Source organism: Mastigoproctus giganteus, chromosome 2 (assembly GCF_048544385.1).
Source record: "Mastigoproctus giganteus isolate SK-2022 chromosome 2, ASM4854438v1, whole genome shotgun sequence".
In the NCBI taxonomy this organism is placed as follows: Eukaryota; Metazoa; Arthropoda; class Arachnida; order Uropygi; family Thelyphonidae; genus Mastigoproctus; species Mastigoproctus giganteus.
Window position 1 is genome coordinate 88,918,332 of NC_143576.1, and position 14,476 is coordinate 88,932,807.

At 34.6% G+C, this 14,476-nt stretch overlaps 1 protein-coding gene across 1 annotated transcript in view; it reads left to right on the top strand.

Moving 5' to 3' along the window:
• The window catches only part of LOC150089401 (tyrosine-protein kinase Fer-like), a 171,056-nt gene that overhangs the window by 94,062 nt on the left and 62,518 nt on the right, over positions 1-14,476 (top strand). The window contains exons 13-14 of the mRNA XM_090389967.1: positions 4,240-4,416; positions 12,802-13,015. Coding sequence (XP_090246093.1) covers positions 4,240-4,416; positions 12,802-13,015 — 391 coding nt within the window. The remainder of the gene's footprint in view (positions 1-4,239; positions 4,417-12,801; positions 13,016-14,476) is intronic.

Here is a 14,476-nt window from a genome sequence, read left to right on the forward strand (position 1 = left end):
GGCTGAATAAATTCAAGGAAGAATTAGATAGACTATTGGAGGGGATGGACGGGTGATGTGTGTTATCTCTTTGCAGATTTCTGTTTAGGCCCTTAGGATCATATGTATTCCACTTCTCCCTGCATACACATTAAGAAAAAGATTTTATACCAGCCATTGCTTGAAATCAGGCTGTCGATATAATGAAAAAGATAAGTTAACAGTTGTTGAACTGGTCTATGATTGTCAGACAGATCCTGTAAGACAAATGCCGTATAAGCTTGCTCTCTTGTATCATTTGCCACCTAATACTAAAGAGCAATAAATTAATGTAATTTAACTTAATTTTAGAAACAGATGTGTAGAGTATTATACAAGAAGTAATAGTTTTAAAAAAACTATTATTTCTTGAAAAACTATTACTAAAAGTAGTAATAGTTTTTTTTTTTTTTTTTTTTTTTGTTTATAAATAACACTTGATTATATAATAGTTATTATTATGAATTTTGAATATTGTGTTGCAAGTGATAATATTTTTGTTTTTCACTTCCTGGGAACATTAGAGCATTTTAAGCATGTTTGCACATGCACCTATTGTCTTTGCCATGTCTGTCTGTGTGTAACAGGACTCCTAGTGATTTTCATGAAACTATATTTTGGTTTGTTAAAAATATTTGACAAGCCATTCCAAATTTCATTAAAATTAGACCAAAAAAAATTTAACAATTATTTTTTCTTTTTTCAATATAAATTGTATGAAAAAAAGAAAAAATTCTATGAGATACATTATATATATAGAGAAAGGAGACTTTAAAAAAATTATATGGGCAACAGTAATAAACATTATACAGTTATAATTAAACTTATTAGTAATTAACTAATAAGGAGGTAACTATATTTACTTTTCACTTTTATTAGTCAGGAAAAGAAATTGAACACACTGCATACATTAACTAAATTGTTCTGGAATTTTGCAGACACTGCAGCTCCCAGTGAATATTGCTTTTCCATTATTGGGTTCTTCTTTATTAAATTTCCTTGAATTTGATATTACCATTTAATTTCCTTCTATATCTATGTCAAGATAATTTTTTTGAATAAATTAAAACCATTTTTTAATTTATTCAAAAAATTCTTTTTGAATAAAAAATTCTTATCTTTTTATTTTACCAAAGGTTAGGTTTGCCAAAGTACTGATAAAATTCAACACTTAATTTAAAAACGATAAATTTTAGCACCCAAAGAACTATCACACCTTTACCTTCAGTCTAAAAATGAATGGACACCCTATTGTTATAAATATCAAAATAAAAGGAATAAATATGATTTCAAAGTGAGATACTAAAAGAAATGGTTTAAAATTTGAACAGGCTGGTAAATTTTAAACCATTTCACTTTTATTTTGACATCTCACTTTGAAATCATAATGCATTCCTTTCATTCTAATACAGTAGAACATCGGTTATCCGGAATAATTTGAAAGGCTGATCTTTCTCTTTTTTCTATTAACGATAGTACAGTAAGCGGCAGTTATTGTGATCATGTTTGCAAATTGAATTTTGATTATAATAAGCAAAAGAGCGAGTTTACTACCCGTTTATAACAGATTGTACAAACAAAAAGCCCAATAAGCTGAAAACTGCAAATTGTTTTATGGTTGTGACCTCTAGAATTCTATGTGACATTCAGAAATGTGCTTTAGAAAAATATCACAGAGACTACTGGGTTTTCTTGGAAACCATGAGTGAATTTCAGATTAGTTTAGCTCTGGATTCGGTAAGAATAATATCGGCCCAAAGCTGTGTGATTTATTATTTTTCTCAATTTTTTACGGTAAAATGTGAACGAAAAGAAAATGCATAGTTTTAACATTACAGCAAAAACGGAAATTATTAATAGAATTAGAAAAGGTGAAAATTTATGAAATCTCTCCAAAGAGTTTAATGTGGAGCCTCCAACAATTTATGGCATCAAGAAAAATTCCAATACTATAACAGAATTTGTGTTGATTATGGATAGTGAAGGAGGATCTAGAAGAAAAAAATGTCAAATGCTGCTTTAGAGAGTACACTCAATTTATTTTTTTGTTTTCTTCAGAGCAAAGTTTAGGTGAACCAGTGTCTGGCCCAATGTTGTGCAAAAAGCATTGGATTTTAATTGAAAATTAATAGGTAATGAAGATTTCAAGGCAAGCACAGGTTGGCTGAAAAACTTTAAACTGAGACACATACGTGAACTAGATATTCAAGGCGAGAAACCTTCTGCAGACGAATCTGGCAGCGGTGTCCTTTGAAAAGTAAGTTTGCTTCAGTTATAGCAAATTATGAGAAATAAAACGTTTATAATGTTGGTGAGACGTGCTTATTATGGAAAGCATTACTGAGAAAAACTCTACCCACTAAAAGAGAAATGCCTGTACCAAGTTTTAAGGTGAGAAAAGAGTGAGTTACAATTGCTATCTGTGCAATTGTCATTGAAATGCACAGATTGTCCGTGCTCACTATCGGTAAGTCGAAAAAACCTAGAGCATTTAAAAATCTTTCTAATTTTCTTGTTTTGTATAAAACTCATAAAAATGCCTGGATGGATGTTTCTGTTTTCTGAGATTGTTTTATAATTTTTTTTTATTTAATTTAATATTAAGGTAAGATTAAATTTATTTAATCTTACTGAAAAAATTATCCAGAAAATTTGGCTATCTGGAAGAGGTCTGACATTGATTATTCCGTATAACTGACGCTCTACTGTATTTATAATGGCAGAGTGCTAGTTCATTTTTAGATTGAAGGTAAAGAATGTGGTAGTTCTTTGATCACCAAAATTCATAGTTTTTAAATTAAGTGTGGATTTTTGTAGTACTCTGAGTAAACTAATCTTTTAATTTATTTAAAATATTTCGACTGTTATCAATACTTCAATCAGCTGTAGTGACTTGGTCAATATATTTTACATTTTTTTTTTTACCTTGTACAAGTCAGTAAAACAAAAATCTACATTATATCAGTGCTTCTCATATGTTATGTTGATAGTGTTAATGTTCGCAAAATGATACAAGAAAGCAAAGTTTAATTAGTATTAATTTAACATTTAAAAAAATATATATGCTTGGAAGTTATATAATCTATAATGCTTTTGTAAAGGAAGAATATCTTGCTTATTACAGAAAAACCATAGCAAGGTGGTGTTCTTACCATACAAAAGTATCGTAGATGTTTATTTCCATTCAGATCAATTGATATCAAGGGTGGCTTTACCCTTATTAAAGCTGCACTGCATTGGATTGAGGAGGCTATGTTGGAATGAGAACCGTCAATCAAACATTGATAATTTTTTCTGTAACCTTCCTCATACAGCTGACTGGAGGAGTTGGCGGGTAATGTTGTGAATTTGTGGAACCCTTTCCCCCTGGTTTTTTATAGAGTTAATTTGCCAAATTATTAGTTGAGTGGTGTATTTAGTGTTGCATTTTCTTTAATCCAAGGGTGGTCGCTTTCAACCTGTCAGGTGCCTCATAAGAAAAATTTTGTGCTTTTTTTTTTTTTTTTTTTACAGTGATGATTAATTGCTGAATCTTTCTCTAGTGATATTTTGCATTCTTTGCAGAGAAATCCCATGAAAGGGCCAGTCAGGTGCCACCACCAGTTTTTTCAAATTTTAGTTCTCTTACATACATGCATCCTCTGACAGGTAACACTCCTATTTTTCTTTTAATAAAAATAATTACTGTTCCAGTTCATCCACTTCTTTAGTTTAATTTGTTTTCTACAAGTAACAACAAATTAAACCTAATGGATTGAAATACCATAAAGTTTTATTTGTCAAGTGCTGTTCTAGTTCAAGGAAACATGCCAGTTATGCTTGCTTGCTTCTAAACTTTCTAAATGAAACAGTCTTGTCCATGGGAGGAATATTTTAATTCTTTCCCAGAATAATTACCTGAAAACTCATGATTGTAAAACATGTATGAACTGCGGAAAGGTTTATTCTTTCCCTACAGTTATTTTTGTTAATAGTGCTTTAGTTGATGAAAATAATCTTTTTATGTCATAAGTCAGATTCCAATCATTTTATATTTTTATTTATTTTGTAAAATATATATATTGGTTAATATGTTCCAAAACAGAATACTAAGTGGAAAAAACTGTCAAGAGTTGTTTGCTGACTTCTTATAAACCCTAAAATTAAACTGCCTAATAGTTTCTAGTATGTATTTTGACTTTTTTTTTTTTTATTAATTGAGTACACTTATTTCATGCTTAGGGAAAGTTTAGATTTGAGGGCCCAGCATTTCCATCTGTTCAAGAATTGATTTTGTATCAATATCATTCTGGGCTTACTGTGACAAGCAGGTCTGGGGCCATTCTCAAGAATCCAATATTAAGAGAAAGATGGGAACTTAACAATGATGATGTAGAACTTGTAGAGAAAATTGGGAGAGTAAGTTAAAGGAGTTTCTTTGCTATTTTAGGCATTGATTTATAAATATGCTGGAAATAGATAAGTATTCCAGAGAATAGTTAAATTTGGTTATCTTTGATATCGTTAAAAGTTAGTGTTATTAGTGGGAGCATTACTGCATCTCTGTAGGTATTTTAAGATTCTTGAAGAGTGCTGTTGGATATATATACAGATAAATGAAAATTTTTTAATACAAACTAGTTTAAAACCTCACACAGATGCATATAAAGTTTTGATTTAATTTAAACAAGTGATTTACAGCCCCTTTTCAATGCAGTACCCATTTTATAAACAGCACTTTCATCATCTATGTTATGCATGGGGCTATACTAAAAGGGGATGCTGGACTAAAAATTTAACTGCTGATTTAAATTATACAGTTTTAAGAAGTATAGGGCTTTCATGAATAAAATTGTATTTTAAGGCAAAATTTGTTTTCTATATTATTTTATTTTTTTTAAAGTTTTATAAAAATTATTAAATGTCCTATTGTGTTTATGAAATCATAATACCACAAAGTTTAGTTTTTCAGGAAAAGTTACTGTTTTGCAATGGTTTATGAACTGCGATAGTCAGTGTGATTGGAAAATGGATATGTTGCCATAGTAATGAATGAGGAATATATTTGGGGGTGGGGTTTAAGATGTGGAATATGAGTTAGATGAAAGATTGTATTTCTGCTCTTTATTCCTTCTGTAATTCAGGTGTTTGTGCAGTGAGGCAGAGTAATAAGCTGTGTAAAGCATTTTTACTTCAGGTATCAATATGTTCTTCCGTTGGAGTTGGACATGTCATAATCAGTGCGTGATACACGTTGAAAACAAAGCATCATTTTATTAGCCTAACAAACTTTTCTCTTGTTTTAGTTATAAAATGCGAAATGTTATAAAAACTCAGTGGTTATGAAGCAGTGAAAATGCTGAAGTTAAAAACTTGATAGTTATGTAGCTGTGAAAACTGTGAAGTTATAAACTTAATGATTATGAAGCCTCAAGACATCTTAATTTTGGTGGTGACGGAATGTGAATGGGCACACAAACACTGATGCTATCCTACCAAACCTGAAATATTCAAATATTTTTGCCTGTAAAGGCAATGATAAGCACATGTAAGTTGCTAATGGGGTTTCAGAGGGGAATAGTAGTTGGGTGTTGTATGGGAAAAATGTTCATGCTATACTATTACTTAGGAATTAAATGGGTCCAACAAATTACCGTGAGATGGCTGGTTACTTTCTCTCACTATCAAACTTTGATTTTGAATTGTGAGCAGCCACAGGCAAACCTATGAGTGGCTACATGATGCAGAAAGTATCACACCTTGAATATTTACAGAAGAGCTGCAGCCCACAAGCCTCTGATAAAACCAAATGCAAATTATCGGTGTTTTGAAGTTGGAGTTGCCACAATCTGGGTATTTCTTATGGTTTTGACTAGGTCTACCAGTTGTATTGTGGCATTGCATAGGATATACAATTCTGTATGCCCTATATTGTGGAAAAAAAAAAAAACCCTTATGCCTTCCAACAGAGCAACACATATTTGGAGAGCTCTGGGTTTGATTCCTGTCGACAAGTGTAAGAATGTTTCTAAAGACCTCTTTATTCAGGGCTATAGTTATTGAATCTCAGGCAGAGGAGTAGGGCTCCCCCCACTCCTTGTAAGTTATTCTGGGTTTCTCAGTCTACACAATATGCAAATCAGCCCATGAACACATTTATACAGACAATAATATACAATGGCCCCTTCAAAAGAAAGCATTTTATTTGTTTTCCAGTGTCTTTATCTCGTTTATTTACTTCAAGGGGTTCTGTGCTTAAAGTATGAAAGTAAGAACACAGAAAGGAAAACAACATTTCTTTATTTAGTATATACAGACACTCCCGATTAACATAAAGGTTGTGTTCCATGGAATGCTATGCAAGTTGAAATTTCCCCAAATAAACATTTAGGGAAATTCCGCACTCGCAGCTATGTGCACTGAATTTGATAGAAGCAAAAAAGAAATGTTCGACGAACATGTAAATAGAATTATTCAATTTTTTTATCTCATGCGCAGGAAAAATTACCAAAATTTCAAAATTATAAAATTACAAAAAGAGAGAGGAGACAGGTATAACGTCAACAAGTTTTACCTTTCGAGCATCGTTGCCAGAATTAACTCTCCAGCTGATAAGCATGCCGCTGCGGAAGTTGAGGGCTATAGAGATTAAGAAGCGGTTTTTCCCAACACATCACAAAATTTGTCTGCAACTGCAGAATCGGCACTGGCGACTTCACTGCATACTTTAATGTTTTGGAAACCAGTGTGATACTTGAACTCATCAAACCACCCATTGCTTGCCAAGAACTTGGCTTGAGGTTTGCTGTATTTATCGTTATCTTAATAAATACTTCTTTCTTGAATGGCTGTTAGATTCAGGGGCACTTGCTTCTGAATCTGATTTTCCATCTATATTATTAATAGCTTTTTCATCTTCGATATAGCACCTGAACGCTGTTTTGTGATCACTGTTGGGGCAGACTGGTCATGGTGTGAAATATATTGATCCTTTAACATGTTCTTTTATATGCACATTTCCCTTAAAATAGTATTCATTGTTGAAGCAGCGAGACCTAATTCGTGCAGTAGATGACAAACTTTGTCCTGCTTCGTAATTCTTAATTAATCATCTTCATTTCTAAATCAATTTTGTTTCGTTTCCTAGCACTGCCAGCACTGCTTACACTTTCTGTTGGTCCCTTTCTCTTCACCATTGTAATAAGTAAATAGGAATGAAGAGAAGATTCTGAAAATTTGTTTTATTGCAAATGCAATAAGAACGAGTTTACTGCCCGTTCATAATTAGATGCACAGAAAAGCCCAATAAACCAGAAAGTGCAAATTGTTTTTATTGTTTTATGGTAGTAACCTCCAGAAATTTGTTTTAGAAAAATATCACAAAGGCGTTCAAAATTGATTCTTATAACAGAACATATCATAACAATGAAAGTGTAGTGCAATTTCTATTATAAAAATTACCTTTTAGAAAGATAAATAGCTTAGGTATACAGTGTATTTTCACTATACACTGTATACCTAAGCTATTTATCTTTCTAAAAGGTAATTTTAGAAAGGCAACTTGGAACAAAACTTTCCAAGACAACTTCTGAGGTCTTGGAACGAATTACCGAAAAAAAAAAAAAAAAAACACAATGTGTTATTGGGCTTACATTGATATTTTCATGATACCTCCATTTATTCCTACAGGATGCAAAATACATTTCCACGATTTTTTTAAGTTTGCACCAGCCGACAAAAACTTACGTAAAGTCGAATTTTCGTAAGTTCAGTTTCGTAAGTTTCGTAAGTTTTTTTTCGTAAGTTTCGTAAGTTGAATTTTCTTAATTACATAAGTCGGGGAGTGGCTGTGTAGTAATTACTAACAAACTACTAACTTTTACAACTGCTTGGTCACTGATGGCGCTGCTTCTGCCTCCACATGGCAGGGCTGGTAACCTGGGAGAAGAAACTCACTCTCCCAGGGCTAAAAGGAGCTACAATGAATAGCAATAGATGAAACATTTTTAGCTCTATTGATCCAGATCCATCAACCAGGGATGATATAAATACATCTAATGAAAAGAGGCAGAAAAAAGGAACTGAAAGCCCTGCTCCTGTTTTTCTAATTCTGCACTCCTTGACAGACAACCCACTGAGTAAGTTATCCCCATTTTTAATTCAGAAATTGTCTTGAAAATGTGGCTGGCCGTCCAAAGACTCAATTCCGGAGACCTAGTTAAGACGAGAAAACATAAACACTCAGAAAGATTGCTTAGAAGTTTGGTGGAATTCCCACAAAGGTTACCCTGCATGCCACCTTGAACCCCTCTAAAGGGGTAATAGCAGAATGGGATCTCCTTAATGTGTCCTTGGAAGAGATCGTTCAAGAACTCAATGATCAAAATGTAATTCATGAAAAAAGAATATTAATCAAGAAAGATGGAGTACTTACTCCTACTCAGACAGTCATTCAATGCCTGGTAACCTGGTATTGAATGTGAGAACAATTTCAGCTACACCAACTCTGCCATTAACTGTAAAAGCTGGATATTTGAGATGTAAAATTAGACCATATATTTCTAATCCAGTCTGCTGTTTTAAGTTCCAGAAATTTGGGCACTAACAAGCAGTCTGCAGAGGTGTTATCACCTGTGCCTCCTGTGGATCAAAAGAGCTCATTCACACAGACTGCACTAATTTAAAACCAGTGCTGTCCAAATTGCCAAAAAATCATTCAGCATACTCAAAGGAGTGCACCCAATGGCAGAGAGAAAAGAAAATTAAGAAATACAGAGTTGAACACAAAGTGCCATACCATGAGGCAAAGAACCAGTTTAGTGTCCACTATATCACCTTCTTATGCTTCAGTTGTGCAAAAGCAACAGTGCTCTATAACAGTACAGACCGATTGGTCAGTTTCTCCAAGAATTTCAATATCTGACTGGGCAAGAGCAGTCCTTTCCTCGCTGAAAGAAAACTACGCAACAGCAAAAATGTCTTTCAGTAAACACACCACTGACGATACCACCAGATAAAACCTCTGTACAGCACCCAATAAAGCCAACAAGTTCTGAAGGAGAGAGTAAAAAATCTCGAACTGATACCATGGACATTGATTCAAAATCACATGATGATTACACACTTCTTGAAATACATTCAGAGGAAGACATGGACATCAGTAGACCAATATTCCCAAAAAAGGAAAAAAACAAGAATAGACAGGTATAAACAAACTGCATCCCATAAGCAAACAGATACACCTGATAATACCCGATAATGCATAGAATTGTACGGTGGAATTGTCGCAGACTCCAAGCTAACTTAAGTGATGTTTATGATCTTATTACAGAATATAAGCCTGCTATTCTTTGCACACAGGAAACAAATCTGACCAAATATCTATAAGCATAAAACATCGTACAATGCTTAGAAAATATAGGAACAACTCTAATATAGCTCATGGAGGGGTAGCATTGCTAGTCAATTCCACAACTCCTTTCAGACCTATCCCTCTGCAAACAACTTTAGAAGCAATTGCTGCCCGAGTTGGGGGTCGAGATAATAATAACAGTTGTTTCCTTATACTTTTCACCCAATCATTCCTACACTTTTGCTGATTTGGATGATTTAGTCACTCAGTTACCACCACCTTTTTGTACCTTGGGTGACTGGAATGGGCATCACCCCTTATGGGGTTCCTCGCATCTTGATAAGAGAGATCATTTAACTGAAAAAATTCTTGAAAGGCATAACTTAACTTTGTTAAATAATGGCAGTCACACATACATGCATTTCTCCTCAAGGTCAACTTCTACAATTGACCTTTCAATATGCTTACCAAACTTGTTTCCACTTATTGATTGGACAGTTACTGACATCCTAACAGTGTATCTGTTAGGATGTCAGTAACTAACACTAACAGTAACAGTGACCACTTTCCAGTATTATGTGCACTTTCAACTAACTGTCCGCCTCAAACTTAAGTAAAAACAGTCTGGAAGTTTGAAAAAACTGGCACATTTAGATATTCAAACCATTGAGACTCTCACCATTGACTCTCCGGTAGCTTACATCACTCAGAAAATAATGGCAGCTGCAGAAACTGCCATACCCAAATCTTTTATGAAAGCTTGCTCGCACCCAAAAATATTGTGGAACGAAGCCTGTAGGGATGCCAAAAAAAAGCGAAGAATAAATACTGGAATCTATTTCGTAAAAGCCCAACCAGAACTAATCTGATACAGTTTAAAAGAGCAAGAGCTAAAGCTTGTCATATTCAACGTATAAGCCAAAAATAGACATAGTCCCAATATGCCTCCACTATAAACAGAACCACAGAAATCAAAACAGTTTGGAATAAAGTGAGAAAAATTCATGGAAAATACCCTCCTATAACCACTCCGATTCTATTTCTAAAGGGGAAAGAAATCTGTAATCCTCTCGAAATTACTAATTCATTATGTGAAACGTTTGAAACAATTTCAGCTGCAACTGCATCTGATCCAACCTTTCAGTCACATAAAGTACAGGCAGAAAAACATAATCTAAATTTCAATACTACATGCCAGCTTCCACATAATGTACCCCTTACCATGACAGAGTTAAACAGTGCTGCTGGCCCAGGTAGAATCTGATATGCCATATTATGTCATTTGAGTGAAGATTCCCAGTCTGCTCTTCTGAAAATATATAATAGAATCTTTCTTGAGAGTTACTACCCTTTTAGCTGGTATCATTCCATTTTACTAGCTTTCCCAAAACTAGGGAAGGACCATTCTGATCCAACAAATTACTGACTTATTGCATTAACAAGCTGTTTAGGAAAGACATTAGAAAAAATTATTAATGCCAGGTTGACATGGTTCCTAGAGACGAAAAATATCCTAAGTCAAAATCAATATGGCTTTCGGAAAAGTGATCAACACTTGACCTCATGGTGAAAGCCGAAGGAAATATTCGAAATGCATTTCTCAGGAACGAACACCTAATGGTGATACGGGATTCTTCACAATCCCTTTGAATTCAGTCTTCTAGATCATCTTCCGAAATTTATCCGGAACTTTTTGAGCAATTAGTCCTTTCAAGTACGTATTCACTCTGCTCTCTCTCACAAACATCCAATGGAACTCAGTTTAATCAGATGGCCTCATTTCAGGAAGGATGTAGAGCTGCTGGAACGAGTACAGAGAAGGGCAACAAGATTAGTGAATGGAACAAAGGGGTGCTCTTACGAAGAAAGGCTTAAGTTTTGCAAATTACAGTGTCTGGAGACTAGGCACCAGCGAGGTGATCTGATAGAGGTGTATAAAGCCTTGAATGGTTTAAGCATGCTCAATGCTGATGGGATTCTTCCTCTAGCTCAGAAAAATCACCTGAGAGGGCATAAATTCAAATTGAGGAAAGACAGATGTAGTATAGACGTGCGGAAATTTGCCTTTAGCCAGCGGGTGGTTGGTTGGTGGAACAGACTTCCATCCCTTGTGGTGGAGGTTGATAGCCTAAATAAGTTTAAGGCTCAGCTGGACATGTATTTTGAACGAACAGGGGGGTGAAGTGGAAGTGGTTTTTTTTTTTTTTTTTTTTTGGCTGATGCTACATAAGCTTGCTTTCTTGCATCAAATGCCTCTACTAATGCTAATGCTAACTAAAATGCAAACTGCAAGATCAAGGAGTAATCAATGTCAGATGAATTACGATGAAGCAAGAGGGTATACTGGTTCCTATGTGGAATATAATCCTCACATTTTGCACTCCATTATCACTAATGATCAAAGCAGGCTATATTAACTGCCATGTTAGAGCTCGCATTCCAAAATCTTATGCTGCTACAAGTACCAGAAGTTTGCGCATGGACAGACAGTATGTGAAGAAGCAGTTGCCTATGCCACATGTGGGTGCGCTGCAAACACTGATACTGACTGCAACACCCAACTTCTGGTATATTCAAAGGAGGGTCCCCTTTGGAAACTAGAAAGAAAAAGGTAATTATACAAAACTAACACAATATAAATTACTATGAGGTAAAAAAAAAATCCTTACTAGTCCCAATATTAAAAAGCCAACTTATGCCCAGGTAATAACCACAAGACAAATATCAATTTCCATCCAAATGGAAGTAACCAATTCCACTAAGAGAATCACTAGCTCAGTGGGGAAGGTCGCCACTGGCCACTGTATTGGTAAATCAAACAAAAAGCAAGCAAAGTAAACTGTAATGGCATGCATGCTGCTCCACATCAGAATATGGGCACATTCAAATGAAACATTGCATGGACTTGGAAGACAGTTCATGCCAAGATGATCAGACTCTAGAACTATTTGCTTGAAGGGGAGATGGATGCAGAAAATCCATGCATCAGTCATTAACCTAGGGATTTTCAGTGCCATTGAAATGTCACATAAAGATTGATTGCTTGTATAGCACCCTGTTATCATTCCACGAAGGAAGTCTGTTTTTTTTTTTTTTTTTTCAATTGTAGAAACTTGCATTCACAATTGTACTGCTGTCTCCTTGAAGGTCTACGGACATATTTATAGTTTTCTGACTTGTGGTTCTTGGGTAGTACATGACTGATCAATAGGGGAACCATGGGTGCCAAGGAATTTGTGACTGAGCAGTTTTTTTGAGCTTCAGTGTAAGTTTCCAAAGTGATTTCTAGTTATTTTATATTCTTATTGTATAAACAATTCTTATAAACAATGTTCCTATTGTTTATAGATATAAAACAATAAGAACATTGTTTATATAAAAGAACATTTTTCTATAAAAAATATAGAAAAAAAATTATTTAAAATTTGATGTCATGCTTTTTACTCACATAGGGAAATTTTGGTGATGTGTACAGAGGTGTGCTTCGAACAACAGGTGTTGGAGTTGCTGTGAAAACATGTAGGATGAACCTGCCTGATGAACAAAAGAAACGATTTCTTCAAGAAGGTCGGATACTGAAACAGTATGACCATCCCAATATTGTCAAACTAATTGGAATTTGTGTTCAGAAACAACCAATTATGATTGTTATGGAATTAGTGTTAGGTATGTCTTCCTAGAATTAATACTGGAGTAATATTATATTGCTGTTCACTTTATTGCATAAAATATTGTCTATAGTAGCATCTCCCAAACTATGAGATCCCCCCCCCCCCCGACTTCCAATGGGTTTAACAGTTATAGTGGGGAAAGGGGTGCAAACTTGGGATTAAAAAAGAATAAAAGAAACATTTTTTTTATTAATTGCACTTTTTTCTACTGTTTAAGTGAAAACAGTATTTTGTTTAAATATACATGTAGCATTTGTGATCTGGAAATTGCTGGTCAAAAATAATGTATATTATGATTAATGTGTTAAGTAAAAAAGCAAGAGAGAGAGAGAGAGGCATAGAATCATTTTGCTTCCAGAATAATGACAACAAGGGCCATACACAGTTAGTATAGGAAGGTATTGTGGAAGTAGAATACCTTCCTTGTTATTCTTGTTACAGGTCCACAAGGATGTGGACAATATGGGCTAAAATACAACAGATATATTCTAAACATCCACGCGTCAACCTTCCTATATTGACTATGCATTGTCATGCTTGAACAAAACCACAAGAAATAGCAAATGTATTAGGTGAAATGTTTGCAGAAATTTCAGCTACATCCTCATATTGATCTCAATTCCAGAATCAGAAAAAAAACCCAATCCGAAAAATGTCACCTGAACTTTGAAACAGTGCACAGCACGTCACACAACCTCCCATTTATACTGGCAGAATTGCATCAAGCTCTGTGTACTACGAGGCACAGTGCAGTAGGATCTAATGGAATTCACTACATAATGGGTTCTGAACTTACTGAACCAGCACTCAAGACACTGTTATTATTCTATAATAGGGTGCTTATGGAACATGCATTTCTCAGACAAGTGGTGCCATGCTTACATTTGGCCTTTCTAAAACCTGAGAAAGACCCTATCAATCTTCAGAACTGCCAGCCCAGTGCTCTGACTAGCTGTATGAGCAAGGTCATGGATGGAAAAAAAATTATCAATGCTCGATTGACCTGGTTCCTAATATAACATAATATAACCTCAATTCCATGCGATGTGGTTTTTGTGAGGTAAAAATCAAATAAACATCCACAATGCGTTTGTTGAAAAGAACACCACGTTATGATACCGTTTAGCATCGAAAAGCCTTTCACATGCTTGGAGATATGACATATTGTATGCTACTATAGACAATATTATATGACTTAGAATTGCAGGGCAATCTCCACTGTTCATCAGAAACTTCCTGCATGAACAGGTTTGATTCCATAACCATTTATCTTGTAAACTTATCTAAGAGGATGGAGTTCACTACTTAGTGCCACTTTATTTATCATAAAAATGAACTCAATAATGCAGAACCTACCAAAAATAATCTCTACCATTCTCTATGCAGATGGCCTCACTATCTCCTGCCATTTCCCAATATGTGACTGGTAGAAAGACAGGTACAAGGTGCAATTCAC